Below are 23,132 nucleotides of genomic sequence, written 5' to 3' on the forward strand. Positions count from 1 at the left end.
AACTGTCTTTCTGCTATCTCTACATGGATGTCCCAACGCTACCTAAAACTCAACATGTCTAAAACAGAGCTTATTATCTTCCCTCCTGCCCTCAAATCTCCCTCACTGTCGTAACACCACAATTTCCTCAGTCTCCCAAACCCGCTGCCTTAGTGTCACACTTGAATCCACCCTCTGCTTTATTCCTTACATCCAGACTCTCTCCCATTCCTGTCGACTGCACCTTAAAAAAATTGCCAGAATGCGCCCTTTTCTTACTCAACATGCTACCAAAATTCTTACCCATTATCTCATCATCTCCCGTCTTGACTATTGCGACCTCCTGCTAGCTGGCATTCCTGACACTCATATATCCACATTTCAATACATCCAATGCTGCTGCACGGCTGATCTTCCTCTCTCACCGCTCCACATCTGCTGCACCATGTTGCAAATTCTACACTAGCGCCCTGTGTCTTCCAGAATCAAATTCAAATTAGTCACCTTTACCTACAAAGCCCTCAACAACTACCCCTGCATACATCTCAAATCACATATCAAAATACACTCCTTTGCGCCCTCTTAGATCTACCTTTGACCTGTGTCTTGTCTCCTCTCTGGTAAACACCTCTTACTCCTCCTTACAAAACTTCTCCTGTGCTGCTCCCCACTTATGGAATGCCCTACCACACTCAATCAGACTGCCTTTGTGTCACTCAATCAGACTTTGCCACAGCCTTCAAATCTTTAGTCGCTCTTTGAAAACCCATCTTTTTTTTAAGAGATGACCTTATCCCCGATAACACTATTCATACTACTCACAACTGTCCCAATCTCCACTCTGAACAATATTTGCTCCTTGTTTCAGCTGTGCCCTCTTCCACTTAGAATGTAAGCTCTCTAATGAGCAGGGTCCTTCATACCCTTTGTTTTCATGCCTCTGTTTAATTTAGTCTACCTTGTATGTCTCTGTTTTATTTATGTACTGTTTTTCCTACTGTACGGTGCTGTGGAGCACCTTACAAATCTACAATAATAATATCACATTTAAAACCCTGTTTAACATCATTTGCAGAAGTTTTTTGTGAATGTAGCTATATTAATATTATGTAGCAGTACCTCTTATATATGTGTTCATGGATTAATAAAACAAATATATTAAAACATATATAGCTTCTGGATTTGAAAATATAATTTGAACAGTCCGTCTTCAGTACTTTGATGGACAAGCCGCACAACTGATGCATTTTTCAAGTACATAGTAATTGCCTTTCAACTAAAACTCTTCTTTTCTTCTATTTCTGTACAGAACATTTAAATATAATAATGTTGGAACTGTCACAGCGGCTGCACAAAGCTTTCTCCAAAGTTGACATGTCCTTCTATACTTCATCAAGTAGTGACGAGACGCCTAGGAACAATAAAACTGCCCCCCTCTGTCTGCACCAGCAGCCTGCAAAGCTTGTTATGGTCAGAAAAGAAGGTTCCAATAAGGTATTCTATATATTTCAATGTAAGAATTGGGTTTATGAAAATGGATAAAAGTTCAAATCTCAAGATATAATCTCATATGAGTGTACTGTTATTATTTTTCCCCTTCTTAAAATAGAAGCAGTATGAGCAGCTGGAATGAAATATGCTTTATGATAAAGCAGCAACATAATGTTTTTTTACTATCATGGAACAAATTGCACATATGTACTGTAGCGAACTGTACTTCATCTTAGCAATCTATAGCGGTGTAGATGCTGGATCTTGGTGGTTGTGGTAGTGTTGCACAGGAGCCGGGTCTGTAGATGAGGGAGAAAAGTATAAGTAAGGCGGTTAATGGTGTGGACTTCTAAGGGGTGGAAGAAATCATAACACAAGTGGAGAATCAAATAGTTTGAAATTACTAATGCTGATGTGTCGAATATTGAATAAGAATGGATTAAGGAATATTGTATAAGTGATTGCCTAGATGAAATATGAATAAGGGATAATGTACAATAGTTTAACAAGTGTGTGTTCCTGGAGGCAGTGAGAGGTACTGTGGTTGGTAGAAGAAGTAAATGAGTGGGCAATAAGGGTTCTTTAGCAATTTATCATCACCTGAGCTTTAATTGCTGATTTCTTTGTTCCATGTTCCTTTATATTTGATACCGCCATATATATTTGCCTCCTCTATGTTTATCCACCTGCTCCTACATCTTGTTTACCTGCATCACTATTTAAAACACTGCAAATATCTGTAGCCAAATTTTTCTTTCCTGTATTCTACACTTGATAGTTAATATATTCTCCATGCAGCTTACAGTCTCACACACAGATACCCATTTCCATATCCTACTCAACCTTTATTCTTACTCCTCCCAATACCATTAAACAAATCAACGTACAAGACAAATCATCAGAAAAAGGCCAAAAAAATTACAAATGCACTCTCTCAAGTCTGGAATTAAGGGGGCATGTCTAAGCAGTCTCCAGACTCATCCAGTCTCCTCCAGCCTATATAAGGGGTGTGTCCTAGCTTCGGAGCAAGAACAAGTGTGTAGTTTCTGCTCCACACCACATCTTATTAAAAGTTTAATTTTCCAAAATTCAGGGTATTCAACCCCTGAAAACGTAGACCTACTGAGTTAGTAAAGAGGCCTCCACAAAGCTTTGCAACTTCAGCTGGAGGCAGTCTGAAAGTTAAGTGATCCTAGGATGCAACGTAATGCCTCTACAGGTCCCGTCTTACAATTATATTATAGGCAGACTGCATGTGTCCCCAATATCTAGATCATCAGTGACTGACCATTTATTAATTTTATGTCCTGGGCTGTACCCTGCATGGTGCACAAAACACAGGAGATGGTAGAGGGTACCACATGTGGCTGGCACCTAAAGAGGGGGAGGATTTAACAGTGCCACTGCTTGTACACCTGCTTCAGAACACAACAGTGCGTGTATAATCTAACTGGGTCTTATGTTCAAAATTCACCGTTTAAGCAGGTGAGCTGTTATACTTATAACAATGACTACTGCTCTCCAACATAGACCAAGCGCATTAGTTGAATTTAATGTAATAACTTTTTGTCTATATTAATTCCTATTTGTACACATGACTTTTCTGTATTTACGGTAGACCCCATTTATGTTTTTAATTGCCTTTGTGAACTATATGGTATTTCCTCCTCTTCTATTTAATAAAGGTTGACTTTTTTGTATATATTTTATTATATCTAGTGTTTATGTTCTTATTTTATGGAATATTTTATACCATATGTATATGGATGAAATCCTTGTTTTAGCGTTTGATATCTCTGTCAGGGCCGTTTCTTTTATACTTGTGATGCTCCTAAAGCCGATCAATGTAAGTTCTTCAAATGGCTGGATGACGTAAAGGGGACACATCCAGAGAGAGTGAAAGCTGAATCCAGAGTTGTAATGGGGGATATGAAGAGCCTGTCCAGCTATGTCAGATGTCAGAAAATAAACCTATATGAGGAGTGCCAGCTAATTATTAGGTATGTGCTATATTGGTAAGCTATGTTATTAACAAATTAGCATTTTGTTCATATGGAAGTAGTTGCTTTCTTTCATAACCTAACATTTATTTATTTCAACATATTATGCAAGCTGAAATATTATTTTGGGAAATGTTTAGTAACGAAGTGTAAACGTGCAGTGTCCCCCAGCAACGAATCAGACAATGGTTTTTATTGTCTTAACTTGCACTAGATTGATCATAACTGATCGGTTCCTACATATGTACCATTTGTATTTTTGAAAGAAAATATCATCCATTAAATTGCTGTATTTGTTCAAGAAGTATGCCCAATGGCCTTAGTGATTTAAATATGTGTAGATAAAAGGATGAAGCATTTTGCCCAGTTTCTTGAAATTCTAGAACTGTCCATAACTGTTCTGGAAACGTATTATAAAGGTAAAACCTAAACGGACTAAATGAAGCTATTATAACCTAGTAGTACCACATGTAGGAGGTAGGGGGTGCTCACGTGGAGATATGGAGTCCATCTATCACTCTACCATAGAGTCTGTAGAGCTCTGTATAGGAGAAGCCTTCAGTGGCTTCTAGCTCCATGTCATGGGTTGAGTATTTTAGTTATAAAAGATTGTCTATCCAAGAATAAAATACTAAGAGTAATGCTGCTTATCGATCAGTAGAATCAGCCCTGTAGCCCATATGTTTATGTGAGGATGTTTGGGAATCTACTTAACTGTTGTTTTCACATTGTTTCTTACAGAAAAATGTCTGCATTACCAAAAAGACAGTTTGGCAAATTTACAAAAGTTGTGAATGCGGATTCAGAATTTTGTGGTGTATCCAAAACAAAACTTTATCTTAAGCTGAGTAGAAAAGATAACTCATCTGCTTATAGCAAAGGTATGACTGTCCTTTGATGGCTATACAGTGTGTATGGAATTTATCTTCATAATAGCTACATGTGCTTTAGTCGGTACTAGTATGAAAACTTATGCAGGATTTCATATAAGACCTTCTTATTATCTGTAAATTGATTCTGATCTTGAATTTGCAAGTGCAGCATGGTGCAAACCCTTAACTCCTCCAGCAGGGAGGTTCTACCAAGATATAGACTTGCTAACGTTTAATTCTCAAAGTACCAACATTGTTTTGATCAGCTTTTAATGTTCAATTGCTGAGTCAGTGATGGGCAACAGGCAGTCCTCCAAGCCTTCTTATGCTGACCCCAGCTCTTTCCTGCTTTATTGTCAGGTGTTAGTTTGTTATAGATTAATGGAAATTTGAGGCCCTTTTGAAGGTTAGAGGGCTGCACCATGTGGCTTCTGAGGTATGCCAGGTTGCCTATCACTGTGCGGAGTACTAAAAATGCTTACTAAAAACTGTACTTGAAAACAACTATAAAGGGCAGAATATTGCTTCTAAATGTAACATAATTGAAAGAGTCAGGTGTACATGAGTAAATGTTACATGCACAGTCTACACAATATAATGGTACACAAAAGGAACTATCTAAGAATACACTGTCGGGGTTAAAAATAAACAAAAAGCGATTACACATACAAGGTAGTTTCCCATGCAAAAAGATGTGACCCTCATATAAACTGGAACCAATGGCTAGCAGAGAGGCAAAAATCTGAATTTACTGGGAGAGAGCTGGATTAATCTATGGTAGGGTGGGTTAGAAGCCGTCTGGGAATAGTAGAGGGATTCCAACAGTTTTTTCACACACTAATATGGCTCCGTTGATGTTGATAAGGCCCTTTGTTATATGGGAGATATGCGTTTACCAAGGCTATACATTCACCAGTGTCAAAGTCATAGGGCTCAGGTGTGTCATTGCAATCAATTTAAGATTGGTGGCATAGATGAAGGCACAATAGTATACTTGAATGTTAGAGAGTACCACACTTCATGTGGCACACTGAGATTCAATTTATCAGTTTTTTCTATGGACACTGTCACTCTAGCATATTTGATTGTTGGCATAAACATATTTTAATATGATTTTGCATGTTGTCATTGTATTTTTTTGTTTGTTTTTTAAATTAACCACTGTGCATCAATATTTTATATAATATGGCACATATCCCAACCTATACTTTGGGATTTTTGTAGTCCCTCTTGATCCTGTAAAATTAGATTGCTACTAAGTATACAGTCCTTTATATGTTGTTGTGATATAGGTCTAATTTCGGGGCATAGGGGCGATATTGTATGTATTTAGAGCATGTGTCACCCAAAATTGTATATCTTCTTTTTGGCTATTTCTTTGTGAGAAATAGAAAAAAGTTATCTGAAAATGTGTTGTGAAGTGATAGACTAGCGGATACTGTTTAAAAATTATATTTACAAAATGTAAATCTGGACCTTTTGGGAATTCTATTTGTTTGCTCCATGTGGTACATTCTTAATTGTGTATATGAGTATTCCATATTGCATTTTTTAGATATTGCAGTCCATTTATCACACCCCTGAAAGTAGCCTGGTAATCTGACTAGTACAGGACTACCTCTCGTTCATTTTTTTTTCTGATATTGAGATTGAGATGTAATACATAACTATACCATTTATGACCTACTTTATGACTTCTTTAGATGATCTCTGGGTCGTTTCAAAGACCTTAAACTTCGATTCACTGGATACGTTCATTGCATGCAGTGTTTTCTTTGGACCCTCCTCTAATAATGACATAGAGATTTCTCCTTTGAATGGATACTTCCCTTCCAACTGGCCATCAAATAGTAGGTGACTGCCAAAACTATTCTGATAAATAAGCAAAGATGTTTGAGATTTGTCATTTGATTCTGAACATTGTTAAATATTAGTGCAGTTTTGTTCTTGGCTAAGGTGGAAATATTTTTAGACAACAGTAAACACATGCACAAATAGTGCACCAGTCTGTCCTAGAGTGATGGCAGCCAGACCCAGGGGTAGCAGTCCCCATACTGCCGCTTCTAACCCTCAGGGCTCCAGTATGTTGTTTTGCCTCCTGGGACTCTTTGGAGACGGTGGTCTCCTGAATAATTATTAATGCAGGAGGTGCCATTAGAAGGCCCTCGGGTGCCACTGCTCTACGACTATCAGCCAGGGCTGAAGTGTGGCATCTAGCCGCCACAGCAATGCTTAGGGACTGCTGCTACTGCACTCCACTGTTCCACCAGTTGTGGGGGAACCTCCAATTCTGTGTGCAATAGAATGGCACCAGCCAGTTTACATTTTTTCATTAATTTTTATTTGCATCTTGTGAGGGATAAAGCACAAATAGCTGCAATCTATATAATTTCAGTACAATAACACTCCATTGGCTGATGCTCATTGGCATCAATAACAAGTACATTAAATGAACAATAAATACAAAATAAGAATAATATTGACCCCCCCCCCCCTGCCCTAAATTACTTTCCATACCCCCCACCTTCCCCACTAGTGGACCGCAATGTAAATAGATGGTCACAGGCTTGCTGCCAGCAATATTTTAATATGCTTGGTCAATAATTTAGTATATCATAGAAAGAGAAAATCTAACTATGTATGTAATATTTATTGTATGCAGTGATTGTCCATGCATTGTTGGTGTGTAATGCAAGCACAGAGCTGACATGTTTGAGGAATATACAGGAGCACTTTAACCCATCCACACTACCTCTAACACCGCATCTCCTGACAATGTAAGTAATCTGCTGATGATGGCTGTACACTGCATGATAATTTGTGAGAATACATGCTCAACTAGTTGGAAACACTGTGTACAATGGGAACATACAGCCCCTCTGTCATGATTGAAGTTGAAAGAGGAACTTGTGAACGAGAGAATCTGGGCCACTGCTTCTGCCTTGTTACTGCAACCTATACTTCAACATATATTATAATGATGAGATATGTTACTTGGAATTAATTTTATTTCAATACCTGGTATGTATTAATGTGCCATAAGTTTATTTCTAAAATAAGACCGTGTTTTCATTTGAGTTTTTCTTCATCCCAGGTCGTCTGAAACTGAGAAACCTAATAAGATTTCTAGAGGGAAGTTCATACCACCTGCCATTACTGCCAAAGTCTCTTACAAATGTGAGATCCCAGACTATAAATTTGTGCTGAGTTTAGCAATGGAGATGATCAAACAGTTCTGTTTGAATGAAGACCAAGAAAAATCCTTACTGAAAATAGCATATATGATGGCTGGCTGTGATGGACTCCAGAGGCAACAGCCTGCCCCCATCACAGTCATCCACGGTAAGAGAACATACTCGATTCCTGTAGAACGATATATAATCCTGTCTGTGGCTTCTCTTATATCTGTTACCTCTTACTGTCTGTCTGTATTACCCAGTATTATTTTATTACTGTCTTTGTTCCCAATTGAAGAGCTCTATGGAATATGCTGGCTATATATATAAAAAAAAGGATGAGGTCTCTAATCTGTCAAATATTTTTACTAGATAAACATATTGAGTATTGAGCTTGCTCACACTTCATGGAGTGAATTATTTTACTGTTATTAACATTTATTTGTATAGCACCAGCATACTCCATAGCGCTGTATAATAGGAAACAAACTGTAATAAAACAAGACTGGGTATTAACAGATAAAACGATTAGTGAATATTTTTAACCACAATGCAGATGCATGTATTCCTTTTAGGCTGAACACTTGCAGGCTGTGTTGGAAATTTCAGAGGATTGTTGAATCCTAAGGACATTACCTGAAAAGAGTGTTGTTCTTTTTACACTTGATTTATATTCTATTGGGGCACATTCAATTGTTGCGGGTAGGGTATTTGTGATGAAAGTAATCCCTTGTGTAAATTATTTCTAAAGGAATGCACACTTTTGCAATACATTTATAGAACATATGTAACTTTTGATATAAATACTTTGAAAATCTATATTTCCTCTGTCTAAACAGTTTATATTTTTCGGTAATATATATTTACTTAAGTGCACAATTGTTGGATTTGGTCAGTTGTAGAATGGCGGCGCTGCGGAACACTGTGGCGCCTTACAAATCTACGATACTTTGTAGAAGAATTTATGTACTTAAGTGTATTGTATTCATGAGAAAGATACTCAAAATGGAATTTAGAAATTCACATTTCACATGGCGTCCGGTTTTGCAAAACGTCAGGAAACACATGAATTTCCTATTTCAAGTGTGCACCACTTAATTACTAGTCTTCACTTAATTGCTTGGTATCATTATTGTGGTAATGTTTTCTACAATAATGTTCTTAGGGGAAAATGCAAAAGAGGATTCTTACTAAACTAGCATAATATATCACTTGCTAGTCTGCAAAAGTACCAGGCGTTCTGCACTTGAATGTTCTGCCATAGAGCCTCCAAATGTGAATGGAAAACTTGTGTATTTCAGGAGTTTTTGGTTCTGGAAAAAGTTACCTGCTGGCAGTGGTTGTTTTGTTCTTAGTTCAGCTATTTGAAAGCCATGATCCCGACAAAGACACTGGTTCATCTCACTGGAAACTTCTCATCTCATCATCCACCAATGTTGCAGTTGATCGAGTTCTTCTGGGGTATGTTTAGTTTAATTCAATTCAATTAAATGCTATATGACCACATATATAATACAAGTTAACCCATGCATGATACTCGTGCATTCTAGTCAAATCAAGCTACTTAAGGTCTTAAAAAGGTTCTTGTCATGCATTTGGGCCTAGCCCAGGCCTTCTCAGGGGAGGAGCGTTACTTCCCGACGCAAGCGCCCTTTTTAATGTGTGTTGATGAGGTAAAATTACCTCACGAAAATGAGTTTGACCCCTTAAACTCGTAAATTTAGCCTTTACTACCCCTCCCACTGGGGGAAGGGGGGATGGTGGAAGTTAACTGACTTCACTATTCTAATTTATTTGTCAAATAATGTCAGTATACCAAATTTCAGGTCAATTGGATGAGCCCTTTCTGAGAAAATAGTTTTTTCCACACACACTAACACACGCCGCTAGGCATTTACTTTTATATATTAGACAAGTTAACCCGTGCATGATACTCATGCGTTCTAGTCAAATCAAGCTACTAAAGGTGTTAAAAAGGTTCTTGTCATGCATTTGGGCCATAGCCCAGGCCTCAACCACCAACCACTCCCCACTGTCACCCCCGGCAACCACCAACCACTCCCAACTGTCACTTCTCCTTCAAGAAATATATATATATATTTTTTTTAAATCTTTATAAACACTTTTAACAATTAACAAATTAAATTAACAAATTAAAAACATCTTAGTATACCAAATTTCAGCCCTTTCTGAATTTTTTTTTCCACACACACTAAGAATTTAGTAGGTCAGTGTATAACTCCGCCCAGCAGGTGGCGCTGCAGCTTGTTTTGGTTTTTTTTCACACACAGACTAACACACGCCGCTAGGCTTATATTTATTAGATAACCTAATCAACAGGTTTACACAACAGCCACTTCAATATTGTGGAAAAAAAAAATGGACTTTCTCTTTCCTGCTATTGGAGGAAATGTGACCATGAGATATAGTAGGTAGACCTGGAGCTAGGGCACTTCAAGTAGTTAAAACTATTCAGTTTTTAGCACTGCCCCTATAGCCCCTTACATCTGGAGCAAATTTTCTGTTTTTGTTAGTGTCCTTTGGAGTACAGTATCTTTTGTCTAGTGCTCCTGCCCTATGTTTTATTTATTTTTATATATATATATATATATATATATATATATATATATATATATATGCATATGTGTGTGTATGTATATATATGTATGCATATGTGTGTATATGTGTAAATATATATATATATTATATTGTTTATTAATTTTCAACTTTACTTTAAAAATAAAATAAAAAAATACCTGGAGAACATTTCTCAGGGAGTGGATAGCCTATGTACTTCCTACTCTCTGAGTCTTGGGTTGAGGTGTGCAGCCTTCTGGCTTCCCTAACCTCTGCAAGGTCTTGTAGCCCTCTCTCCTCTGAGGGCATGGAAAGTGGTGTGCTGCACCCGTCGCTAGCCTCCCCTTTTCAAAATGAGCGGTTCTTCTTAGGAAGAGAATGACTGGTCTGGGGATGGCAGGCTCAACAGGCAGATCTCCATCATGGAGAGAACAGCCTAGTAGTGCAATGGAGAGACGGCGAGTAACATAGCGCTGTCGGGGAACATAGTAACATAGTTGATGAGATTGACTGCATTCCATCAAGTTCAACCTATTTATCCCTCACTTATATTTGAAATGGATCCAGATTAAGCAAACGCCAATCTGTTTCAATCTGGAAAATCACGATTGGCCCAATATTGCAGTCCTATTTTTTCCCTATATCCACTACTATCCTTCATTTTAATTAACGGTCGTATCCTGTATACACTTTTCCGCTAAAAATTTGTCTAACCTTTTCTTAAACATGTCTATTGAATCTGCCATCACATCCTTCCCTGGCAGTGAATTCCATATCTTGAGAACCCCTTCCTTTGCTGGTTGTGAAACTTCCTCTCCTCTAACCTTAGGGGGTGACTGCGTGTCCTGTGTATAGTCCTTGGGGTAAAAAGTTTCCATGAAAGTTCTCTGTATTGACCCTCAATGTATTTGTACATAGTAATCATATCTCCTCTTAGACACCTCTTTTCTAAAGTAAACATGCCTAAACTGGCTAACCTTACCTCACAACTTAATGGCTTCATACCCTTTATCAATTTTGTCGCTCTTCTCTGAACCCTTTCTAGCTTTTTTTATAGAGTGATTCCTAGAACTGTACTCCATATTGAAGATGAGGTCTTACCAACGATTTATATAGTGGCAAAATTACTGTCTTGCCTTGTATCTATGCCCCTTTTTATGCATGACAATACTTTATTTACCCTTGCAGCTGCTGCTTGACATTGAGCACTTTTGCTTAGTCTACTGTCAACGAGCACTCCTAAATGCTTTTCCATTATAGAGTCCCCTAAATTAATCCCATTTAATTTATAGATTGCGTGCTTGTTTTTGATCCCTAAATGCATAACCTTACATTTATCTATGTTAAACCTCATATTCCATTTGGCCGCCTAATTCTCCAGTTTATTTAAGTCCATCTCTAGAGAAGCTACATCTTGTTCTGATTTTATTACCTTACAGAGTTTAGTGTCATCTGCAAAAATGGAAACGTTACTTTCTAAACCATCACCAAGGTCATTAATAAATATAATAAAAAGAAGTGGCCCCAGCATGGAACCTTGAGGTACTTCACTTAAAACTTTTGATTAGAAAATGTTCCATTTATCACAAATCTCTGTTTCCTATTCTCTAACCAGTTTTCGATCCAAGTACAAATATTGTTTTCCTAGACAAAGTTCCCTTATTTTGTAAACCAACCTCTTGTGTGGCACTGTATCAAAGGCCTTTGCATAATCTAAGTAGAACACATCTACTGTGCTGCCCTTTTTCTAAGCTCCCATTAACTTCCTCGTAGAAACTATTTAGATTAGTTTGACATGACTTATCCCTCACAAATCCATGCTGATTCCCACTAATAATATTACTGCGCACCAAGTAATCCTGAATACTATCCTTTAATATACTTCCCAGTAGTTTCCCCACTATTGATGTCAGGCTTACAGGTCTATAATTCCCTGGTTGTGATCTCGTCCCCTTTTTAACAACGGCACCACGTCTGCTATTTGGCAATCCCTTGGTACTGAGCCTGATGAGATTGAATCTATGAAAATTAAGAATAGCTCTCTAGCTATTTCTGAGTGTAGCTCCATAAGAACCCTTGGGTGTATGCCATCTGGACCTGGAGCTTTATTTATCTTAATATTCTTCAGTCGCCTTTGGACTTCTTCCTCTGTCAACCAAGTATTAATTAATGGTACAATTTAATTTCCATTTTTATGTACTATTCCTACCATTTGTTCCTCTCTAGTAAATACTGAAGAAAAGAAAGTGTTTGATACTAAGGAAAAAAAACAAATTAGATTGGCTAAATTAGAAAATGAAAAACAAGTTGCAAAAGAAAGTAAGACAAATCCCAAAAAGTTTTTTTAAGTATATAAATGGCAAAAGGATTACAAAAAAATAATATAGGACCCCTAAAAAGTGAGATGGGTGAATTGATAAATGATACTAAGGAAAAAGCAGAGTATTAATTAATGGTACAATTTAATTTCCATTTTTATGTACTATTCCTACCATTTGTTCCTCTCTAGTAAATACTGAAGAAAAGAAAGTGTTTGATACTAAGGAAAAAAAACAAATTAGATTGGCTAAATTAGAAAATGAAAAACAAGTTGCAAAAGAAAGTAAGACAAATCCCAAAAAGTTTTTTTAAGTATATAAATGGCAAAAGGATTACAAAAAAATAATATAGGACCCCTAAAAAGTGAGATGGGTGAATTGATAAATGATACTAAGATAGTACTTTTTAGGGGTCCTATATTATTTTTTTGTAATCCTTTTGCCATTTATATACTTAAAAAAAACTTTTTGGGATTTGTCTTACTTTCTTTTGCAACTTGTTTTTCATTTTCTAATTTAGCCAATCTAATTTGTTTTTTACATGGTTTATTACATTCATTGTACCTACAGAAGGACTCCCCTTCAGACTTAAACAATTTAAATGCACTCTTCTTTCTTTGCATTTTTTTCTCATACCTTTTTATTTAGGCCACATTGGTTTAGACTTAATTCTTTTACATTTATTTCCCATAGGAATGAACTTATACGTGTGTGTTTCCAACAACATTTTAAAGACAGCCCACTTTTCTTCTGTATTTTTTCCTTCCTTTATCCCAGTCTATGCACTTTAGAAAGGCAATTTTTTATATGCTAAAAGAGTCTATGAAGTTTAAAGTCCTAGTTGATTCCTTATACTGTTGCTTCTGGAAACTAATTTCAAATGAAACCATATTATGATCACTGTTTCCCAAGTGTTCCCTTACTTGAATATTTGATATTGCGTCTACATTATTTGTTATTACTAGGTCCAGTATAGTCCGGTTCCTAGTTGATTCCTCTACTAATTGGGACATGTAATGGTTTTTTAGCAAGCTCAGAAACCTATTTCCCCTAACTGTACCGCAGGTCTCAGTACTCCAATCAATGTCCAGATAATTAATATCCCCCATAATTAAAACTTGACCTAGTTGTAGCCTTTTCAATTTGCTGCAGAAGTTGGGCTTCTTAAATCATACTTATATCCTGCGGTTTATAGCATATACCTATCAGCAACTTCTCTGAACTTTTTCATCCACTGGATATTCCATCCACGATGCCTCTATATTATCACCAATATTCTCATATATAACTTCCTGAATACTTAGTTTTAACTCTGGCTTAATATAAAAACATACTCCTCCCCTTGTATTTACCCTATCCCTCCTGAAGAGAGTATAGCCTTCCAAGTTGACTGCCCAGTCATGTGTATCATCCCACCAGATCTCCGTAAAAGTTATAATATCATACTGCTCATTCATTGCTACTAGTTCTAACTCCCCCATTTTATCTGTCAGGTTTCTTGCATTTTCAAGCATACACTTAAGTCTGTTGCCCAGGGGCAGATCTAGACATTTGTCCTACCCGGGGCGATTTTAGGAGGGGGGGGGGGGATTTAGGCCCCGCCCCCTTTCTGATGTCTAAGGCTGCCGGCGGCTGCACAGTATGTGCAGGTCCGTGTGGCAGTGTGCTGTCCTGCTGCTCTGATTGTGTTTAAAACACAATCAGAGCAGCCGGGCAGCACACTGTCACTGCTGAACGGACCTGCACAGTGTGCAGCTGTCGGCAGCAAGCCCCTGGTAGATCGCCCCCCCCCCTGGATCCGCCACTGCTGTTGCCTCCCTTAGGTATTTATTTTTGCTTTAAAAAGGGCCTCTCCTTATCAGCTATGCTTCCCTTTCCCCTCTCTCCACCCACTTGACTCTAGTTAAATTCCTCCTTACTACTGTGTCTATCCCATAAATACTTGCTTGCCCCTCCCCCCCTGAAGCCTTCAACCTTCTAACCATCCTCTCCCCTAGCACAGCAGACAGCAGTCCCCTCCTCATTCAGGTGCAATCCATCTTGACAATAAAGATGGCAACTGAGCGAGAAATCAGCCCAGTGCTCTAAGAGTCCAAAACCTTCCTTCCTACACCAATCTTTTAGCCATACATTAACCTCCCTAATCTCCCACTGCCTCCCTGGACTAGCGCGTGGCACTGGTAGTATTTCCGAAATACTACCATGGATGTCCTTACCATAAGTTTGCAACCTATGTCCCTGAAATCAGTCTTTAGGACACCCCATCTTTCTTTAAATCGGTCATTGGTACCAACATGCACCAAAACCGCTGGGTCATTCCCAGCCCCTCCCAACAAACTGTCCACTCAATTCGCAATATGTTGAGCCCCAGCACCCGAGAGACAACACACTGTTTGGCATGCACGGTCCCGGTAACAGATTGCCCTTTCTTCCTAATAGATGAATCCCCTACCATCACAATCTGCCTGGGTCCCTGAGTAACTTTGGTCACATCTGTGCTGGAGAGACCATTCCCCTGGTTGCTAGAGGAAGCAGTCTTACCCAACTCTACCAATTCTAAACTGCCTTCCACAGTATCTTCATCCAATCTGGCAAATTTGCTGGGATTGCTTTGCTCAGAACTGGCCTGCCTCTTCCTCCCTCTGCTACCCCTAGTAACCGTTACCCAGCTGCCTACTTGTGCATTCTTCTCTGTCTCTGCTCCACCCTGCTCAGCTAACGCATCAACGGTGAGCTGTAAACTCTGCTCCAGGATGGCAATCTCTCTCAATGTTGCAATGGTCTGCTTTAGATCAGTTACCTGGGCTTCCACAGAAAAAAATTGCTCACAGAGGTATAAACCTTGGAACAATTGCTCCAACTATGCATACATATAACAAGATATGCATTGACTGAGATCATCAAGCCTACTACCACTCTTCTTATTTTGACTAACTTAACTTCTTATAGCCTACAGTGAACTCAAAAGTAGTAACCTTTGCTAGCCACTTACCAGATTAAACCCCCTCCTGGATTCAGCTCCTTACTGGAACTTACTGCACACTTTAAACAAAAAGCACTTGAAATCACAATGCAGTGGGACAATTGGAAAGTCTGTGCAACATTATACTTGTGCCAAAAAGGCTTTTTTACCTATTCTCTCTGACTTCCATCTTTGTTTGAAAGAAGAAGTGATGTTGTTCCTAGAGTTTGAGGGGGAAAGCTACACTTATAGTGTAGAGGATATTTCTAAGACACAGAATGTGGATGATTTAGTCCTGGGGGTTCAATGGTTTTGCGGATCCCAAGTTGACAGACCTTTCTGACTTTTCGCTTTTTACATGTCAGCAAAAGGTTGTTTTCCACCATCTCCTCAGCTTTCTGAAATGATTTCTGAGGTTTGGCAAAAACCTGATTAAAAAAAAATCCAGATGCCAGGGAACTTAAAATCCCTTTACCCTTTACCATCTAAAAAGTCTATTAGATGGGAGAATTCTCCAAGAGTAGGTTTTCCAATTGTCCACTTGTCTAAGGCCTGCTTTACCGACGCAGGGAGAAGCTGTGCTCCGGGACATTACGGACACCAAAATTGATTTTCTCCTTAGATTCGTATATATTGCAGCAGGAAGCTTATTCAAACCAATCTTGTCTACAGCCTGGTTAAACAACACTATTCAAAAATGGGCAGAACAGTTGGCTCCCGGTCTTCATGAGAATAGGCCTCAAGTAGATCTGTTATTGTCTGAACATTTTCAGGAAGCCTCTAATTTTTTATGTCAGGCTACTTTGAATGCAGTTTCTATGGATTTCAAAAATTAAAAAAAATTACAGTCAGGCGTTCTTTGTGGTTACCATCCTTGGCAGACACAGAATCCAAACGCACTCTTGAGTCTTTACTATTTGACAGTATTCTTCTCTTTGATTTGACTGGAGCATATTTTTCAGGTTGCTACGTTTAGAAAAAGCTATTTTTTTTACCTGTTAGCAATAGTATACCGAAGCAACCTAGTTTTCGGTTCTATTATTACTTTGGACGAACGAGAACAGAGTCTGCATGATCAGACAGTCCACCTTGTCTCTGTGGTGGGGGCTCATCTTCGGCAGTTTCAGGACCAATGGTTGTCCTCATCCTCAGATACTTGGATACATGGGGTGATGTCAAGAGTCTATGACATAGACCTCATCAGAGTCTCTCTTAGGCCATTTTTTAAGACAGGCGTTCTTTCCTACAGTCTCAAAAGTCAGGTGCTCTGACAGGCTATCCAGAAGCTTCTGGCCTCTGGGGTGGTAGATCCAGTTCCAACTCAAGAAAGTGGTTTGAGGTTTTACTCCAACCTGTTTCTGGTCCCAAAACTGGACCTATTGTTTTGTCCAATCTTGATTCACCGCCTCACGGTGCTTCATAGATGTGCCAGTTAGCTATGGGGTCGTCTGGCCACACCTTTTTCTAAATTTTACAGATTGCAAGGCTTTGCATCTCAGGATGCTAGCTTTGGGGGAAAGGACTTACATGCAGCTGTTTAAGAGCATTCCCACCCTTAGGAGCAGCTTTGGGATGTCCCCACAGTGGTCACAGCGTCCCCACAATGGCAGAAAATTTGATTTTTTTGCTCACTGTAAAATCCGTTTCTCTGTTTTCCATTGGAGGACACTGTGCTCCCTCCCTTTGCTCTATCTTTTTGATTGCATGTATTAAATTCAGTTTTTCTGATGTTATGCCTAGTTAGTGCTTCTTTCTCTCTTGGGCTTTGATATAAAACTGAATTTAGCTCCAGATGGAAGGGGCAATATAGGGGAGGTGCTACAGACTGAATAGTTTTAACTATTGGAGTGCCCTAGCTCCAGATCCACCTACTATACCCCATGGTCACAGTGTCCCCCAATGCACTCAGAGACACAGATTTTAGGGTGAGTAAAAAAATCCTATTTTAGCGTGTTATAATCATGAGTCATGATGTCAATACTTATTATACTGTTATAGCCCATGTATTATAAGGAATTGATTGTAATAAAGATATTGAAGCGAAGTGACCAGAATAACTGGTGGTCATGTGTCTTTTCTTATTTTCATGAAATATATAAGTGATATGGTACAATCCTTTCAGGGGGGAAGACACAGTACCTAGCCCCTTAAAATGTTCTAGTCCAGACCAGTACAAGGCCATGCTCTCATTATTTAGCACCCGTCTGACACATTCATTTTGTTTTTTCCCCATTGTGTTTTTTGCACTATACTTTCCCCTGCCTGTGTGAACCCCTAAAACATTTTGGTCAATACCACTCCTACATTTCCTCCAATCACTTGTATTCCCTTTCAATCTAAAAGCAAAAACATATATTTAAAGTTTAACATCACAGAGTATTTAACCATTTTCCCATATTAGATCAATACTCAATACCTTCTGTATTAAAAATATTTTAAAATAATAGAACCATTTACATATACGCAAAAGTTGTAAGTACTTTTCCATCGAGGTAGAGTTAATATTTTATCTGTGGCTTTCTTTTGAGTGCCATGTCCATCATACCTTTGGGTTAGTACTACAAGCTGTGTGTTTGACTTGCTGTTGTAATTGGTGAGGCTTGGATTATTTGGGTGCACATAAAAGATATTTTATTTACATTTAAAATAAGTTTTGGAAACTGTAGCTAAGTGAATCACATAACCTAATTACCTTTTTGTCTCTAAGCCCATATAACTATATCGAGGTATTGATACCAAAGACATTAAGCTTTAAATGCCAGAGGGTATGTCAGAGTGTTAAGGGTTAAGGAGTGACACAATGGAAGCATAGTACATCCAAGCTACTGAAACTATAAAACAAATCCTAGTGAAAGAAGCATATGCTGCTATGTTTTTGTAATAACTGTGATTTATAACCTTGTTAGAGAAGTTGTTGTCTGCCACATGTCGCTGCTAATCACCTTTGTCTGTATTTTATATGTGTACATTGCCTGCAGGCTTCACTAAGGATGCCTCCCACACATCTGTTATCTCATTCCATCACCTACCTGTGGTGATGGTTTTTTAGGAACCATAAATACTGGCTAATTTGGGTAAATTACAGCAATAATACAATAACACCTCTAAAGTAATATTCAGAAGATGTCTCCAGGCAGAAGTGTGCCTTTTATTTTAAACATAAACACCACTTCAGGGAGGGCATTAGAATGTGTCACAGTAGGAGTATGTCAAGCATTCACATTATATAGAGCAGTGCTTGGCAACGTTGTCCTACCAGTGTGCCAGCTAAAATGTAGTCAAGCCTGGGTGGGTGGGTGGGTGTGTGTGTGTGGTGTGTGTATGTATGTATATGTGTATGTATGTGTGTATGTATATATATGTATGTGTGTGTATATATATGTATGTGTGTGTATATATATATATATGTATATGTATATATATATATGTATATGTGTGTATATATATATATATATATATATATATATATATATATATATATATATATATGTCATTTTATCGTTTCAAATAAGCATTGCCCAAGCGATTGTATTGTGTTTCCGAAGCACAAGCAATTTATTTAGCAAAAGCAATTTGTTTAGCAGTTCAATAAATAAGTACAATACAGTACAATATAGCCGATACATGATACCTATTAAAGATGTTACATTAAAACAGGAAAGTATGAAAAGACCGAATACATTACATCTTCCTTATAGGTTTCATTCAGGTTCAATGACTGCAGCCATGCGGTCACATTTCCAGTTTCCAAAAGAAAGAGAGAGGGCAAAAGCCAGCATGCTTGTATATACTTGTCCAGCTAACACTTAGTAAGTTCTTCATTGGTCCGGGGGTTAATGGCATTCCAGTTCCTTGCAAGTTATAGGTCAGTTCATTTGATCCTTACAGAGGGTGAGGGAAACATCCCCCACCCTATTGTTCCCATGATTTGACTCTGAATGACCAGTTCAAACTGACCCACATAAAAGTATTTAAGAGCATTAATCTCATATTGCTTGTATCTTGCGATCGCTATTCCGTCCACACCGAGTTAATGCTGGTGAAATAAACTTTTAATATGAGACCAAACTCTTTATCTTTTAAAACACCTGAACCATAAAAACCTTTACTACAGTATTATATATAAATAAATATACAATCTAATACATTTTACTAATAAATGAATGTGGATTGGAACCTTTAATAAATATGAAATATATAAATAACCAAATGTTGTAGTGCGAGTGTGTGCGTATTCTACCGCGTGATAGTGCCATGCCCCGTGTAGCGTGGCATGCTGAGTGCAATCACACGATAAAACAATATTAACCAATATACTTTTCGTTCATCCAATTATACGACTTCGACAATATATATCTATAATATAAATGTCTAGTGGCGTGTGTTTGTCTGTGTGTGTGTGGAAAAAATAAAACCAAGCTGCAGCGCCACCTGCTGGGCGGAGTTATACACTGAACTACTAAATTCTTAGTGTGTGTGGAAAAAAAATTTCAGAAAGGGCTGAAATTTGGTATACTAAGATGTTTTTAATTTGTTAATTTAATTTGTTAATTGTTAAAAGTGTTTATAAAGATTTAAAAAAATATATATATATATTTCTTGAAGGAGAAGTGACAGTTGGGAGTGGTTGGTGGTTGCCGGGGGTGACAGTGGGGAGTGGTTGGTGGTTGAGGCCTGGGCTATGGCCCAAATGCATGACAAGAACCTTTTTAACACCTTAAGTAGCTTGATTTGACTAGAATGCATGAGTATCATGCACGGGTTAACTTGTCTAATATATATGATACTAATATCAAGATGATATTAATAGTAATAGGACCAGCACATAACGTTCACATTATGCCACGGTGTAGTGCCCCCCGTTCATATTATGCCACAGAGTAGTGCCCCCAGTTCATATTATGCCACAGAGTAGTGCTCCCAGTTCATATTATGCCACAGAGTAGTGCTCCCAGTTCATATTATGCCTCAGAGTAGTGCTCCCAGTTCATATTATGCCACAGAGTAGTGCCCCCCGTTCATATTATGCCACAGAGTAGTGCCCCCCGTTCATATTATGCCACAGAGTAGTGCCCCCAGTTCATATTATGCCACAGAGTAGTGCTCCCAGTTCATATTATGCCGCAGAGTAGTGCCCCCCGTTCATATTATGCCACAGAGTAGTGCCCCCCGTTCATATTATGCCACAGAGTAGTGCCCCCAGTTCATATTATGCCACAGAGTAGTACTCCCAGTTCATATTATGCCGCAGAGTAGTGCCCCCAGTTCATATTATGCCACAGAGTAGTGCCCCCAGTTCATATTATGCCGCAGAGGAGTGCCCCCAGTTCATATTATGCCGCAGAGTAGTGCCCCCAGTTCATATTGTGCCAAATAGTTGTGCCCATAATTTGTAATATACTACATAGTAGAGACCGCAGCAGTCGGCAGGCACGTCTGGAAGCTGCTTCACTAAAAAATCCGAAAATGGGTAAAACGTTTTTCTACAAATTAATTTTCTAAAATGTAGTATTCTTTCGAATCCAACTTTTCATTTTACAAATCTTAATTTAAATAATCAGTCTCTGAAGTAGAAATCTCTATAATTCCACTGCATATTACATTTCTGTACAATGCTAAAGGAGTCTAAAATACCACTAAACACTGTAAGCATATTTTTTTAAATTAAAGTTAACCAACCAATGCTTGCCTTATTTTCTGACACCTGTCACATATAGTCTACATTTTTTAAGGTAACTAAACCCAGGTTACCTTTAATAGATGCTTTTAGCACACATGGTATGCAGTGGTGCTTTTAGTAAAGTGGGTATGTGGAGAGAAAAATGCTTCATCTTTAAACTTAGGACAATTAAATGAAAATTGCCGAAATGGATCTTCTGTGCATGCGCAGCAGCCCAGTTTCAGTCATATTTGGCTGCTTTAGTGAAGCAGCAGCGGAGCTCTGTCGTGCCACACAGAAGTGCCTGGGGTTGCTGACCCCTGATATAGAGCATTTCTGTTACTGTGAATCATAACTGTATGGTATAGCTATACATAACAATAATTTGTAAATATACTCGTTGTTTTATATCTATGGAATTTATTTATTCTGTAAATTACTGTCATACCGTATCATGATGGTGGCAAATATGGGGGTGTAAAATTGTGCTCCTTTTAATGGAATGGGAGGAGATGGATGGATATGGGCGTGCTGACTGCTGACCAACAGCAAGGCACAGAGCTGGAGGTCACATGTGAAGGCTTGCCAGGCCATTGAAGGCCCAAGGACGTCTGTTGCCCACAACTGACTGGTCTAGTATATATAGTAAAAACAAAAAAAAGCCTTCTCTACAGCAAGACCCTTATTTTAAATTTTAAATTCTGTTGGTTCTGTTAAGATGACTCCTTTTAAATAAGTATTTTTTATGCTATTAGTAATTACTTTACATTATACATTTTGCAAAGTAGATTAATGTACAGGTCCTCTAAAATGTGGTCCACCTTCTGAAATAATTGACTACTTTTTGGACTATTGCTTTATATTATTGTTTTGACTATTCACCGCCAATCTGATATCCAGTGTTTATGCATGCATGACGACAGAAGTCATTATGGCAAAAGACGTAAAAATGAAATGCATTTTTATATGTTTAACAACTATGTGTTTGACATAGGCATTTTGTATTATCTTTGGGACAGATTACTTGATCTAGGATTTGATCAGTTTATTAGAGTTGGAAGTATTCGGAAAATTGCGAAGCCCATCCTACCTCACAGGTAAGCAGGTCTCTGCGTTGTGTTGTATTCAGTGTTGCCATTGGCAGTAGATACTTATGTTTAACTATAATCTGGATTAAATCCAACAAAAGAGGATTCTGTATGTCGGCATTTGTGATGTTCATACATTAACTAAAAATAAGCTTAGATTGAATAGAGTACTTTAATTAGAATATATATAGGTTAATAGAAAATCAAAAAAGGGGAAAAATGACTGTTGTGTACAAATGTAAGATTTTATTTTGGGTGACATTTAATGACGTAAATGTTCAAATAATCCATAAAAAAATAAGGAACTTCACCAAGGCAACCTGTTGAGTCAGTGCTCCACTGACTGGGTAAATAGATCTGTTTCAGCCTGCTTTAAACTCATCAGCGCAGGGTAGGTTGTTATGAGCAGCAGTGTGACTAGCCATAGATGCAAATTCATTTAAACAGCTATAGGGAGACTTCCATTCATTGCTCCATGGGAAAATATTAAAGTAAACTAAACAAAAGAGTGGAATATTTAAGCAGAAATGGTGTAAGCTAATTTTTATTTATTGCTTGGGTCATTAAAATATGGTTGTAAATTAAATTAAGAAACCAGCACAATTCAAGCATTTTTCCTAAGATGAACCTTTCTCACAAAAAGTACAAGTCAGGGGATATTTTTAAATTAAATAGTCTCAGTACCAATTTTATAAATGTGGATAATTTCTGAATTCTAATGGAATAGGTGTGCCTTTTTGTAGCCTCATGCAAAACCATTGGAGGGATATAATACACAACATGTGGTTGTTGTACAGAGCCCTGCATTTTTAGATTGTTTATTATACATTCTATCACATATGTGCTTCATGATCGGGCCAATAAAGCTTTTATATACTGTGCTTTCCAAAGACATAATATAATTTTCAATTGTAAAATCAAATTTTAGCTATAAGAAAAAAAAAATTCAAATAATGCCAATGCAAAAATAAGAAACCAACAGATTTATTAAGATAAGTATAATTTCATTA

The 23,132-nt window shown here is 37.9% G+C and overlaps 1 protein-coding gene across 7 annotated transcripts in view; it reads left to right on the forward strand.

Moving 5' to 3' along the window:
* Window positions 1-23,132, forward strand: part of ZGRF1 (zinc finger GRF-type containing 1) — a 106,175-nt gene that overhangs the window by 47,854 nt on the left and 35,189 nt on the right. For all 7 annotated transcript variants that reach the window (XM_075200441.1, XM_075200448.1, XM_075200427.1 and 4 more), the window contains exons 13-20: window positions 1,289-1,473; window positions 3,274-3,470; window positions 4,212-4,351; window positions 6,046-6,192; window positions 7,005-7,119; window positions 7,437-7,684; window positions 8,820-8,979; window positions 22,054-22,131. In XM_075200441.1, coding sequence (XP_075056542.1) covers window positions 1,289-1,473; window positions 3,274-3,470; window positions 4,212-4,351; window positions 6,046-6,192; window positions 7,005-7,119; window positions 7,437-7,684; window positions 8,820-8,979; window positions 22,054-22,131 — 1,270 coding nt within the window. The remainder of the gene's footprint in view (window positions 1-1,288; window positions 1,474-3,273; window positions 3,471-4,211; window positions 4,352-6,045; window positions 6,193-7,004; window positions 7,120-7,436; window positions 7,685-8,819; window positions 8,980-22,053; window positions 22,132-23,132) is intronic.

Source organism: Mixophyes fleayi, chromosome 1, assembly GCF_038048845.1.
Source record: "Mixophyes fleayi isolate aMixFle1 chromosome 1, aMixFle1.hap1, whole genome shotgun sequence".
Taxonomy (NCBI): domain Eukaryota; kingdom Metazoa; phylum Chordata; class Amphibia; order Anura; family Limnodynastidae; genus Mixophyes; species Mixophyes fleayi.